We start from the raw sequence: 15138 nt of genomic DNA on the forward strand, positions 1-15138 counted from the left end.
AACTTAAGGACCAATACTGTTATCAACGCATCGAGGTTTAATTAAATTTAAAGAAATATCTCTTAGTTTCTCGTACAGGGTATTTTACGATACGTGGAAAACATTCCAGGGGTCTATTCACCCCTTGAAAGCAATGGAAAAAGTTCCTATAAACACGTGCTATATTTGACCCTGTTTTGGAATTCTAATTAGTTTTGTGCTCTTGATTTATTAGCATACAATGTTCAGAAGATTAATTCTGTGGAGTTTCGAAACTTACATCACGGAATGCATCTAGAAATTTGACAATAAAATTGTCAGCGACACGAGTTGATTGTTATCCGAGTGTCGATGTCATAGATTATCATTATAAGATTTTAAGGCGCCGTCGCTTGCAGACGATTTCACATTGATCTTCAGATCCACAGTCGGCCAGTTTTCCTATTATTTGCAATGAATGCATAAACATCTGCTTTTATTATTAATAAAAGAAAAAATAACGCTTATTATTAGTTACAGAAAACCCGTCAATAAATAATGGAAGCGCAATTTTCAACTGACAAGCTGATTCTTATCTGTATCATGAACGATTAATATTTTTGTATTAATTGCCTGAATTCTAAACGCAACTGCGTTACTTTCATTAAATGGGATGTTTTGTTTTACCAAACTAAAATTAATTAACGTGAGGACAAGTAGAGTATAATAAAGAGACAACGTTGTAACGTTTAAACAAGTGTCGCGATCTGTATAACGTTCCAACTTTATTGCCTTCAGAACTTCGACGGCGAGAAGAAAGCGAAACGTCAGCTAAACAAATAAAGAAACAAGTGCTATAGGCACAAAAGTGCACAGCGTTGCACGCCCGCACAAGCGTATAGTTTTCGAGGAGTATAAATCTCTCGTGGACAGTGATGTTTGTGCCCGAGGCAAGTTGGAGAAGTTAAAGTATAAAGCTAACCAAACAGGATAGTAGCGGTGTAGTATTTTAAAATTATTGTAAAAATATTTTGTTGAAATATTTTACTGCTTCCAGAAGAATAAAAGTAAATGATGGAACAAAATGGATCGAATAGAACTCAGTAATGTATCATAAAACATAAAATATTGTGTATATATTACTTACTAATGTAACGGAAGAAACTTTTGGGACGATCTAATACGAATCCACGTAATATGATTAATTATTCCACCGTATATTGTACCATTACATGCACCGAAACTCCCATTTTCACGAAGATCCCGCTATCACACCTAATACAAGAAAGATAAAGAATCGTCTATTTCTAAATCCTGGACACTCACGTGGTTAACATATCGGTCCTCGTCCAGCATCGCGTTCACTTTTCTTGCAATAAAAAACGAAATACAAGACGTACAGAATCTTCCATCTCATTTCACTTGGAGCATCACTATGCGTTGCATAAAATCCGAGATCATCGAGGGAGTGCATCGTGGTCACCAAAATGGCGGCGGGGTTCGCCTTCGCAGCACGTATTATCCCACGTAATGAAACTACAGTGACACAAAATTTCTCGACCACGCACGAAAAGTCTCGCGTACGTAAACAAGCGTAGAGATGCACTTCAATCATCGTGTCACGTTTGATAGGGATGCATAGAGAGCGAACGATCGAAGACACGTGCAACGTGAACTTGGGAACGAATCTTGCCCAAGGTCGCCAAAATGGCGGCCGTATAAACGAAAGTTGACAGATACGGTGAACCACACTGACGAACAACATTCGGAGCCGTGACAATGGAGAAATCCTTCGCGTGGAAGGTGTCAAAGGAAACGACGGTTCGTCGAATGTCGAAAACGGAGCACACGGGGCAGGCAGGTGTAACGCGCAGCGGCAGTAGACACCAACTGATCTCACATAACAACAGCCGATAAAATTGTTGCGTTTCCACCAAAAATTATCCTCTTTTTTTCCCTCGCGGTATAAAAAGTACAAAATTGTGGTAATTTAGCCCCCCCCCCCTCCACTGCCGCGCCGCGGCGGCGATGCTCCGCTCGCTGCAGACGAGAGAGGCCATCGTGAGCACGTGAACGAGAAAGAGAACCTGAAGAGGTGAAAGGGAAGAAGAGGGGCGGTAGAAGAGGAAAGCAAAACGGGGGCCTTTTGCTCGTGAATACGCCGCACTAACAACACGGGACAATTATGGTCCAATACAGCTGACGTTAATAGCAATAGCTGAGACGGCTTCGCACGCTCGCCGTGTGTTTTCCTCGCCTTTAAGGGGTCGTTTTACTGTGATGGTTTCAAAATTTCAATTTTCTTCAGTTTATATATTTTCAAAGTTAGGTATATTGAGAATGTACTGTAAAAATATTCGATCGAAATTCGAAATATTAACGGTGTTACAGCTTGTAAGTAAAAGAGAGGAAGTCCTGTGTACACTACTGCTTAAAAATATATATGTGGACGTTTGCATGAATAAAGAACTTAGTTCGTTATACATTTATAATAATTATACGGCTGATTTTATGCATTTATAATAAAAACTAATAAATAAATTACGGACGTTTATGCAAATTCATATTTTCACAGATACAGAAAGTGAATTGAAACTTTAATAAAGTATGTCGTATCTTTTAAACGGTATAACGTGTATATTAATCTTGATATTATTATTTGTGAATATTTTCATAGATTCTTCCATAATATCATTTGTCATAAATGCGTGAACATTCACAGTCTACTAATATAATAAATAAATGCTAAACATATGGTAATCAAACAGTGTGTGCACTTATGCACAATATTATTGTATTAATTATAGGATACATACAACACACACTGTTTGCGTTTTCCATATTACTCTAAATCATAAATGCATAAAATCCTTAATTTAATAATAATATAAGAAATGATAAGACATAATCTGGTCAATGCGTAAGGCCATAGGGCCATAATCACGCGAATAAAACATATCTTTCCTCTTTTTTCTATGATAAAAGCCTTCAGAGGAGTTCTAAAAGACGTTGGACGCCAACACACGCATACACAGCGCTCCGGCGATACCTTCCAGGCAAAATGCGCGCCTATATGCGCTAATGATGCAAATGGGTTGATGTGTTATACAACAGTGCCATCGATCGAACCGAACCGTTTCACTGTGCATACGCGAACTTACGCAGCTAATCGCAGCGTGCGATTCATGACCACAATTACGCGTCGAATAGTCCGATCGGTTAGTGCGTTCGGAATGAAACAAACGTATCCTCTCACTGACGTCAACTTTTGGCAACACAAAAACACTGTAACGCACCTCCAAAGGAATCCTACGGACCGCGTTCGATTTCGCGAGTAAGGATACTCTTGGCTTGTACTGCTGCTCGTGTGAACTCACCCAGTGCTTAAGCCACCGAGAAGGGGTATACTATGAAATTAGTATAATCACGATCAAAATTACTCGCACCGGGCTGTGCTGGAACCACCAACCGCCGCTCAAATAGCCCGCCCCGCCATCGCCAATCAGCAATCTCGAGACGGCGGCCATCTTGCGCAATCCAGCATGCGCGGCGGAAGCCACGAATTACCGCAAAAGTGGATAATCTCTGGTCGCGAGGTGCGTACTGTACCCGCGAGCAGGTTTCACGAATTCTCTTTTTTCTGCGTTAAACTTTTATTATTGTGCAACGCATTGTTTACGTTTAATTGGCAATCTGGGTCAGAAATGCGTCAAAGTACAGTTTAATTTAGATATATGGGATCTGAATGAGTGATGATCTATTTTAGCGAAATTGGCAAACCTCTTTAAAACGTTTGTCGCTCACATGTTGAAGACAAAGCTTTTTACTATGGAATCAAATGACATAATTTTGAAGGCAAGATGTTAAAAATGATACATCTGGTTAGGATTCATGAATTTCGATAACGTTATATAACAATAATTACTGCGGCAAACGTTAGATTACGTAGAGTTTCAATTGTCTGAAAATTAAATTTTAACCTCGTAGAAATGTTCACAAATATTCATGTGGCAATGGTCTCGAGTATTAAAACTAATCGCCTTTATAACTGATGCATTAATAAAGCCTGAAATGCTTAAATAAAAAATAAAAAGAACTGATGCATTGTCTATTAATCTGTATAAACAAAGTATCACCTTCAGAACTACCTCTTTGAGATAGATATTTTAAAATGAAACTCGGACTGCGCAGAAGAACAGTGTCAACAACTAACTGCACTGTACTCGTACATACTACTCTATAATAAATGTATAATTACTCTTCATCCAATAGTCCATGCAATATATTGCTCGAGGAATTCGCATAAGGGTGAAGTGGTCGCGTGAACTTCGTAAGCCTTGTCTCCAATAATGACTCGCAATAGAACAACTTCGGACGTCGTACGCACTCAGGCGCGATATACTTTACACGCAAAATAGAAGTATGTAAGCGTGCGAAGATCGAGATAAGACATTCACGTTGCCTAATTTCAGTTACAATGCCAACGTCAGTTTATTCTATGTAAATGATAATCTGCTCCATTAAGTTTCCTTTGTATCTTCGTACTTAGCGTTGCGCAGAGCTCCTGCGTTATTCTGTCGCATTCAGGGAACTCTTCCCTTTCCGTGTTCGGTGAAGAGGAAAAAAAAAGCGCACAATCCACACGCAAGCGGAGACCGCGAAACGCAATCGCGCTTCGAAGTCTCTCACGCAGGCTGGTACAAGGTTGTCGTCTTCCATTTACGGCACAGTCATGCACCGTGTAATTATAAGAACAAAATATATTTAGACTGCTGTAATTTTAAGACTGCTCCGCGTTGCAGAAATAATTCTTCGTGCACAGTAATGACAACGTTCGAACGGATACGTTCGAAACTTTCGACCAGACGTCGTTATTTTTGTTGGCACAGCGAAATTCTTTTTTCCTCAATTTATTTAATAACGCTAATAGACGTTAACGTGGCTGCAATTTGCTAAGCATCGTTAGACAGACTGATAAGGGCTCGTCGTAAAGTAATTAGCGACATCTGATAAATTTGAACATTTCTTTGGTGTCAGCGTAGACGACACATCGGGCACGTATCAACATGACACGCGTGTATACGAGTGGATTGAGGTGTGTTCATCTTCATGCACATTTTTCACCCGCGAGGGATTTTCGGAGCGCCATGTTACGTTTCGTTAAGTTACGTCACGTGGACTGACCCCCGTAATTATAGTCGTTAATTATTGGTGGCTGCGGCTTACCGAAATTAGAGGACTCGGGATCGCTACCTCTGTCATATTAAACATTACAATGGATGCATGACAAATCTCTTGTGTTCTGTCCTGGAAGTATCAATTGGTTTAAAGAATTCGTGTCTGTCGTGAGATAAGGAGTTAGAATTAATTGTTTGGAGTTTAGTATGGATACTCTTACAAATTACGAGGATCCCATTTTCGAACTAAATTTACGAACCTCACATTTTAGTACTTCTTAGAAGAACACTATACTCTTATAATTCCTTTTATAGCTTAATAGCATCTAATATGAAATTTAAAACACTCAAACATCTCAAATAGGCTTCCATTTTGTTCTACCGAACGCATTTCTTCCCGCAACCTTCATAAAGCTCGTTCCACGAATACGATTGTCAGTTTATTTACACAAAACAGACTATATATGTAAAGTGTCAAAGTATGTATATAAATATTTTTTTTTAAATAGTTTTGTACTATATTGCATAATTTGGTGGCTCATTCTCGACGAAACTCGGTTGATGTTTGTTCTAGCTCCTGAATTTAAATGGTATTATATAGTATAACGTAGTATAATAAAATTGCTTTATCAGATACTTATGTGCAATTACTCCTACGTATATCTTTAAACATAAACTAAAACGTTGCATTAAATTCATATAGAAAATCGATCCATCCTATTTCTGCTTTGATTTTGTGTATGCTGTAATTGCTGTATGCTGCAAAATGCTGTTACATTTTCATTGTTTAAACAAATAAGTATATGACTGAATCGTCAGCAAGTTTGTATTTAAATGCAATCTTTTGTACCAGATAAACTATCATTTTGTCCCGCACTGTATTCGCATCTCCTTAACAAAAATACATCGAATCTTCCGATTCTCATTTCGATAAAAAAAGCTTGTTCCGGACCAAAGTCATAGAGACTCGAAGGGCCAATGCAGATCATCCCTTTTGTACGGAGAAACCCGATACATTTTCAAAGACCACGCGAAACGCTGTTTCGCGAGTGTTTCGTCAGAATCACAGATCACGCGGATTACCGTTGACCATCGGAAATTTGCATTGCTAAAACGAGATAGGAAGAAAGCGGCAGATAGGGAGGAGGCCGTAGCATAGGAGATTCCTGGCAGTCCTTCCGCCGTTTTTCGAGGTATATACTATCTGTTACACCCGGGGCACGAATACGAATTAGGACCAAGTCGCAACAGGATCGAGCCCAGCCGATTTCGAGCATGCTGCCGCCTTGGGCAACGATAAGTTGCTGTAGCGGGTCTAGCCACTGCTCTGCCCTCTGTAATTATACCGTATACAACCGAGCGCTGCCTTGCTCTTTCTTTCTGCGTTACTTTCTCCTTCGTTTACCACCGTTCTCTCTTCTTCAACGATGCTCCTTATTGTTCAACGTGCGTTTCGCCGACCGCGGTCCCGCCGGGGGCGAAGGTTGCACTCGGACAGCCGTCTTCGAGGCTCCCTCTTCATCCTCCTCGTCTCTTCGGTTTGCTTTGTTCGACTTGCCGTGTTCTCCTTTCGTTGGTTAATAATCCTTGCTTGGTTCACAATTTCAAGAATATGCGACGTAAAGGAAGAATCTCTTACACTTTTCAAGCTTGCAGTGGCTAGTGAAAGTATTCGGACGCTTATTATTGGAAATGGGGTTGTAATTAAATAGTAAAGTAGTAATTTTATTAAACAAAAGTTTTTATTTTATTTCTAGAAAGTCACGAATGAGCTGAGATCTTTTTTCTACGAGAAGCTGGTCAAAACTAACAGCCAAACGTTATGGGTAAAATGTAGAAAGAATTTCTGCCACATCTGTTTAAGCTCTAGGAAACTGTAGGAAAGGTCCTCAATGGCACTTGAGAGGACCTCTCTAGAAACCTATTTATGAACCAGTATTGCTACCAACAGTTCGAGATTCAACGAAATTTAACAATAAAATAAACAAAGACTGTCGCTTGTAAGTCGCATCTCGAGTGTAGAGAGTTAAATCTTGGCGCCCAAGGCAAAACGCTTTTCTGTCTGACAGCGAATGGGTCAATCCACTAATGTGCACAGCATTTGCACGATATTTATTAAAATGACGCATTAAGTTAGTATGCAATATGTGGTCGTTTATTTTGAAAGTGGCATACGTATCTTTTTCTAATAAAATCGAGACAATGGTAACATTAATTACAGTACAATGATAACGATTTAACCCTTGACATCACCACATTTATTGTGTTGAACGCTTGTCACGTCAGACGTGGTATAGTAAGTTTTCAGTAACAGTTAAGAAAGAAATAAACAATAAATACACCTCTATTTAAAATTTTATAATCTATATACTGCATCTCCCGATGGCCAAGAGCGCAGAACGCATCGTTGTGGATATTTCAAAGACGATAATTGGTTCAGGAGCGGCGTCCCGTTCGCGCAATCACTTCGAAGCATATCTCGATACACATCTCGAACACTGTTCCACGATGCAACCGTAATTTCATATTGTCATTTAATATTCGCAATAAAAAAAGAAGCGAGCTGTGAATAGTCGATTGCCGACGGACAATCCGCCGCGACACGTCCTCCTTTAACCCTTTACTTGCGATGTACGGGGACTCAAGAAATAGATGAAATGATTGCACGACGAACTTTGACAACAAGAAATAACAAGCGTTGACCATTCGTTAACAAAATTTTGTAAGAAATTGTTGAATAAATTAGTTGTTGCCTTCTTTTTGAACAATTGTGAGTTTAATATGACAACCGTCCTAATAATATAGTCAATTTCATCAGTGACTGTCATTATCCTTGCAAGTAACTCTTTTTTTATTATAATATTACTCCTAAAAATCTTGTTTACCTATCAATAGTGTAAAAAATCGCAAACACTTCCAGAAAGAAGACAGAATCCTAACGAAGTTATCCCAAGTTTCGCCAAATAAAGTTGTCTTTGATCGCAGGGCCTCGTAATGGTCCCGTACCTACTGCAGCCTTGATAAATTGTAGTAATCGCGGTTAAACGTCATGACTCATACGACGGAACATCATCGACGAACATTACGTCCGTACGCGAGACGTGGACGTACACCAAGTTGCGTTACGTACGATGTTTGCGTACATACGCGATACAGAAATGTATTTGTACGAATACACAATCGTAAACATACTCGCGTTCGCACGCGCACAGAGGCACAACCAATCGCAGACGGCTCGTGTAAGAACCGCGATTTTCCAGCTATGTACGCTCGCTGACTGCGAGATTTATGATTTGTTACGTAACGACGTCTCTGGTAAATTTAGTTTCGTACACACGCCGCGTATGTACGATCATTTCACAGACTAGTGAACGCGCATTATTCCAGGACATCCGATAGTAGATAATGCACGCCGTGTACAGAGGAGAGTGATGTACTGCTTGTTAACACGAAGGGTGCATTAAATAATTAAAGAAGTCGAAACATACGCGGTCTCTCTCAAAAGTTTTCGAACTTTCTTCGTTCTGGTTAGTTAATGCGTTTATTGGCCGACAAATGAAATGTGTACAGCCTTGTTTCGTTATTGCTCGTCTTACTTATCGTATATAGTGACTATAACTATAATTTACTTGTACAGTTACGAAGTTTCCTTATTTTAGATTTGACTCTTAAATCGGAAAATCGGGGTTTTACTGTATTTCTTCAGAATAAATGTACCTCGAATAATACAAATTTACATTTACAATTATCATCATATTAGAGTGAGTTGCAATAAAAGTTCAGAAGCTTTTATGATAAACCACGTATTAGTTTCGCGAATTCGAGATCCGTACGCAGCACGTTTCACGAGCAAAATGGATCCTTGTTATCCCCTGCATGAAATATTTCCATAAAACTCGTATCTAGTTTTAAGTAACGATTACACGCGAGTTGCGCATCATGATCGTTACGTAACGACGTGTTATATTACCGTGCAGTTACGTATTTAGATATTCCGTGTACGACGTTCGCCTGATTCGCCAAACAAACCGCGAGCAGATTGCATCGCTTGGTTCTGGAGAAATCGCGTCGTGGCTCGTACAATTCGAACCCTCGAAGTAGTAGCGGTGGCAAGCAAAGAGCAAGGGGTCCCTTTCACGCGAGAAAAGGAAGAGTTGTGACCACCGACTTCATATAATATGCAAACAGTACGTCCATCACGAGGAACAACGCACAAGAAGGTTTCGATCGCCAAAGGCTCGCGTGCCAGATACCTCGGCGATCAGACCAAGAGTGTTAGGAGCAGGCGTGATACCACTTTTTGCGGGTTAACCGACGACGATACCACGGCATGCTAACGGTCATGCGATACAATAGGTCACGCATGCGAAAAGAAAAACAATGTGCACAGTGGTGGCCAAAATAATAGATGTGACAACGATGTTACTGAATTCACTTCAAATATTAGCCGTGGAAATTAGTTCTCGGTCTTTGCCTTTGTAACTATAGTTTAAGGAAAAATATTTATTCCATGTTTTGTTAGGTTCAATTACCAATCTTCTGAGGTCTAAATCTGATTTCCATTATAATTAATCTATGTACATTCAGTCACATACGATCGTTTGTGACTACAGTTTAAGTAAGAATATTGATTTGACATTTTGTCAGGTTAAATTATGAATATTCTGAGATCTCAACCTGATGTCCACTATAATAAATTTGTATATGTATATGTATTCTGAGATTTCAACCTGGTGTCCATCATAATTAATCTATATACATATCTATACACATATTTTTATACACATTAATCTCTATACATTTAGAGTGGTTCTTATTTCAATAATTTTTGAAACCAAATGCTTGGGCCATATTAAACAGGAAGTTAGGAAGTACCACGAGTCAAACTCGTGCTTATTGTTTATGGGCCAAATTCCTTGCCACGAATCTCGCTCGTCGTTGTAGGCCAGAAGGGTTAACTGACGTTAGATTACTTACAGTAACTTATATGTATTATTTTAGCCACCATTGTATGTTGGCTACCGTACATGGAATATTTTCGCAGCCATACGCGTTAATAAGGAGCAAAACCACCAAAGTTCCAAAATATACCTCGCTATTTCGGTACCTCGAGTGTTGGCCCTATCTAAAGCAACTTTCAACGAAAACAAACGCGATTCCGTATAAACTTCTTTTTGATTGCGGTGAACCGTCGAGGTAGAGGGGTGCGAAGGTAATCCACTTTGGCCGTCACACCTCGTCCGCCATGCCAGGCATTGATTTTGCATTATCATTACCAGCAAACCGAACCGATTGGCTGTCCTTCTCGCTGTGTCCACGCGAGACGCTTTTCCGTAGATGTGCGCATGTGTTTCCCCAAGAGCTGCGTGTTGGTGTATGGGTTCGTACGAAGGGAGCCAAGGTATAATAGGGTTAGAGTGTAGCACGCAAAGTCGAGGGCGGCGGCAACCGCAATATTAGATTAATGGCGGATGTACTTCACTTTCGGGTGCCATACCATTTCTAGCCATGGATCTCGTCGGAAATTAAACTTCTCGAATGGGGTCGACTACGGACTTGGCCATGCCAACATCGCTCTAATCACTGGAAGGTTCGTATCGTAATCATTCGAACTCGTGTTACGCTGTGGATCGGGAGAGAAGGTCCTCGAATCAATTTTCCTCTGGATGAGGGTACAAACAGTTTATTTGGGAGTTCTAGGTGTGATTGTGAGGAATTTTTTCAATCTGTCTTTGAAGCTGTAATACAATGCAGCTTGAAAATTGATAGTTTCTTTATATAATTACGCTCTTATGTGGACCTAAATTTGTAGTAATATCGTTACTTAAAGTACTTTTTTATTGCAAAAATAGTTATGGAAAAATACGACAAAAATGATACTTTTTTGGATGATTGGAAATGGTGCATTGAATTCTTGCGCCTATTTATTTTGTTGAAGTAAACACGATAATAATTGTATCCATTTTCATATTCTCAATGCAAACCTGAATGCTCCAATTTTGATAGTTAAACAATTGTAGGATGCGAATAGTGTGTGTATATGTTTGTATGAGGGTGAGAGAGAGAGAATAAGTTGTACGATGTACCTGAACTCATCATCATTGACGTCATCTTCATATTTTCAACACGTGAATGCCTTCAGTTAAATTCATAAAACCTTTTCACTCATCATTTCGTCCAATTTTGATAATTTACAACTGTAAGATGCGAATTGTAAGGCGCATCTGAACTCGTCCGTAAAAAATACACCGACGTACGATATGCAAAAGCACAATGATCGTGCACCAATTAGCGAAAATCTATTGGGGGGTATAAAATTTCTTGTATCATAATTTATGGAAAAATTCAATTCAGGGAGGACGAAATTTCGAGGCCGCTCTCTTTTATCTCGGATCTGAGATCCGACAGATAGGCGATGCAGATGCTTGGCGAAATTTCAAGAGATCCCAGTGTACCACACGGCGACGTATCGTCGCTAAGCATAAAGAAGCATAAATCAGCGTGCAAAAAGTAGAAAGTTATAGCCACCGAGACGTCGAGGCAACGTCTTTGCTTGAACAAGCGGCAGCTCCGGGATGGCCCCGAGGGCTGAACGAGGTAGAGGAGCAGAATGGGAGATCCCGAGCCTTGATCGTGATAAGATGCAGCGGCGTCATCGGTTGACAAAGGGTCGCAGGAACGCCCCCTCAGATCCGACGTGCAACCGCTTGCGGGGGCGTACATATTAAAATTGGACCCCCACCTCTGACCCTCTGCCAACCATTCGCCGATCTTGTTTATTACCGCCACGTACAATCACGTTCCCAGAAAATACGATCCCTTTTACCCGAGACATTCCTCTGTTTACATTCCTGGCTTGTAGTTTCTTCTAACGACCCACCTCTTCACACTTCGCACGAGTATATTCGTGTTTTTATGGCCTGATGGTGTTCATTGATCGCGAGTTAACTCGTATTTCCACTTTCATTAGTTTATGCGCAGCTATCTTTTTTTGTGAAAGTCTGAATCTTCAATGTCGTTTTGCTATTCGATTCTTTGCTCTATCATAACAATAGTAATTTATGTTTTTAACACTTTATCGACGGGTAGCCTATTAACAGGCTTTTTTGCTAGTACTTTACATTTCTGTTTTGTGTGCTGCGCATACTTATGAAGAATTGTGTTTAAAGCACGACAAAAGCAATGCAGTTTATTTGAAAATAAAAACAAAATCAAATATATATTCTACTTTAAGAAAAATAATTATATAAAAATTGTTCTATTTAGAAAAATTATTGATAAGTAACTTTATTTAAATTATATGTATGCTATATTATAAATAACCGTACTTGATTGAAATTTGAAAGGGACTAAAAAAGTTCAAATAGGATTAGTAATCTTAAATATGTATCTCTTTTTAAAGTGACTCTTAACTACTACAACCTGTCTATATTATCTTAAATTTTGAATCTCATACAGTTAGTGCCAACATGCTTATCATGTACGGTTGTACATTAAAATATGTTACAAAATCGAGATTTCTACAAAACTGTATATTAATTCGTACCTAAATTGCCTTGAAAACAAGCAGACTAATAAATAAATAAAAATAAAATAAAGAAATAAAGAAATAAACACTTCTACTTGCTGCAGGAACAAAACTTTTCCTGCAACCCAACTGTTAACCCTTTCATTCTGCAGATCGCTACTATATCGACTTGAAATCTTAGTCGACTGAACCTAATGCTGCCCTCTACACCTTTCCAGCTCAAACTTGATATTTGTATACCGTCATGAATGAGCATCACCTGTTTTTACCGCATTGACTTGCGGTACGTTGTTTACGAATGTGATTGTGTTACGGATTTTTTAAACCACCGGTCAAGAAACGGAACGACGATGTTCCCGCAAAGTTCGCAGAAAAAATATTGGATATTTAGCGACGAGAATGATTTAACAGTGCTGCGAGAGAAAACAAATGCAGAGTTCATCGAGAGGCATGGAGCAAATATGACAGTAAGTCGTTTTATTTTAGATGTTAACTCGTTATTTTTGTTAATTGTATTAATTTTCGAACGAATCTCTCATTATGTATCGTGTAATTTAAGATAGAATTCGAATTTTCGATGAAACATGTTCGTAATCTTATTGCAGGTTATGTATGTTTTTACCTCCATCGATAAATTGAAATGTTTTTGATCGAACTTGTTGATACATGCGCATGCTGTTTTGTATTGTTATTTTTCTATGTCATTTTTCATTTTGTTTACTTTCATGTCTTTATTTTAATATAAACGTGCTCAATTTCACCAGCCTAATATTTACAATTTTGTATCGCTATATCATATAAATCTATCTGTAAATATAAACATTTTTTTCTCAAAAACCACCTTTACAAAATGTTGCTTGCTTACATGCTACAGAAACTTAATCCTACTGTTTAATCAACACTGATTGACTATTAACAAATTAGTTGTATTACTCTATGCAAAATATTCATTTTAAATATACTTTGCAAAGCCAGAAGAAAGGGAGGAGTATTTTCTATCTCACACAGAGGAACGTACGTTACTTCGATTTTATGAATCGCAATTGAGAGATTTCTGTCGTCGCTTCAGTCCTCCAATGCCCCGAGCTACTATAGCAACAGCATTACATTACTTTAAAAGGTTCTACCTCAGGAACAGTGTTATGGACTATCATCCAAAAGAGATTTTAGTCACGTGTGTTTACTTGGCCTGTAAAGTAATTATCCTTTTACTTTATAACTTGTTTGCAAATTTATTTCATAACAAGGTTTAATATTTTAGGTAGAGGAATTCAATGTATCTATATATCAGTTTGTTGCCAACATTAAAGGTGATAGAGAAAAGGCATCTGACATTATACTTAATAATGAATTACTTCTTATGCAACAGTTGAACTATAATTTAACAGTACATAATCCATTTAGACCCGTAGAGGGATTAATGATAGATATCAAGGTATATCGTCAAAGCCATTATACAAGAATGAATGTTATGCCTTGACAGATGTAGCTTGTATACTTTCAGACAAGGTATTCTTCTTTGGAAAATCCAGAAAGGTTGAGGCCATACATAGACGAATTTCTAGAAAGAGTCTTCTTGACGGACAGCGTTTTACTTTATGCTCCAAGTCAAGTTGCATTAGCTGCAACACTGCATGCTGCATCTAGAGCATCTGCTAATCTAGATAATTATGTGACCGATATATTGTTTTCAAAAGAACACTTAGGGTGTATAATTGAAGCAGTAAGAAGTAAATATATTGTTCTTTGAACTTATAGTACTTACAAATACTTTTACAATACAGCATAACTGTGATATTACATGAATATTACAGAGATAAGGTCTATGGCTAAATGTGTAGAATCTCCTTCGAGGGATGTGGTAAGAGTTTTAGAAAAGAAATTAGAAAAATGTAGAAATCAAGAAAATAATCCCGACAGTGAAATGTAAATATAACAATTTAAGATAACCTGTTAATTAATATCTCATCTTTATACGAATAAGATATTTTCCAATTTGACTAGATTTTAAACAGTACATAATTACAGATATAAACAAAGGATGCAGGAAATGCTGGATGAAGAAGATTTGCAAGACAATGAGAAATATGCCAAAATTATGCAGGACCAAGCAGCAAGCGATGATAAGATTCTAGGAGTCAGTAAAACCTTGTCTCCTTCTGCCCTTTAATAAATAAAACTATAAGAACTCTCGTTATCATTTTTATACCTCAATTTATTGTATAGGTATAATAAATAATTTATTACTTTACTTTTTATAATAGTATACATCAGAAAAATTACAATATTATTTATTAATACTATTTGTATATTACTTGGAAATAAAAATGTATTTCTTCACTTTGTCCATTCGAAACAGGAATATATACTGTCTCCTTATAATAAATGCAAATAGCGAAATTCATACGATTTTTACATCTTTCCTAAGTCCTTATTATTACTTAATCACAAATACTCGATTCCTCAGAGTTTGAC

General features: G+C 38.2%; 1 protein-coding gene across 1 annotated transcript; it reads left to right on the plus strand.

Annotated features, from left to right (window-relative positions):
• The first annotated feature begins 12502 nt into the window (after positions 1–12502).
• LOC128891649 (cyclin-H) lies at positions 12503–15008 on the plus strand. The gene is made up of 6 exons (XM_054151305.1): positions 12503–13130; positions 13635–13859; positions 13925–14098; positions 14168–14393; positions 14478–14589; positions 14692–15008. The coding sequence occupies exons 1-6, from the start codon at positions 12912–12914 to the stop codon at positions 14831–14833; spliced, it is 1098 nt and encodes a 365-aa protein (XP_054007280.1). The 5' UTR covers positions 12503–12911; the 3' UTR covers positions 14834–15008.
• The last annotated feature ends 130 nt before the right edge of the window (positions 15009–15138 follow it).

The sequence above is a fragment of the Hylaeus anthracinus genome, unplaced genomic scaffold (assembly GCF_026225885.1).
Source record: "Hylaeus anthracinus isolate JK02 unplaced genomic scaffold, UHH_iyHylAnth1.0_haploid 12002, whole genome shotgun sequence".
Classification (NCBI taxonomy): Eukaryota; Metazoa; Arthropoda; class Insecta; order Hymenoptera; family Colletidae; genus Hylaeus; species Hylaeus anthracinus.

Excerpts from the sequence above, each read along its gene's own strand:
- LOC128891649 (XM_054151305.1), top strand. The coding sequence starts at position 12,912 with ATGAGCATCACCTGTTTTTACCGCATTGACTTGCGGTACGTTGTTTAC. Across the intron at positions 13,860-13,924 it reads GTGTTTACTTGGCCTGTAAA|GTAGAGGAATTCAATGTATC; the intron begins GTAATTATCCTT and ends TTAATATTTTAG. Across the intron at positions 14,099-14,167 it reads GATTAATGATAGATATCAAG|ACAAGGTATTCTTCTTTGGA; the intron begins GTATATCGTCAA and ends GTATACTTTCAG.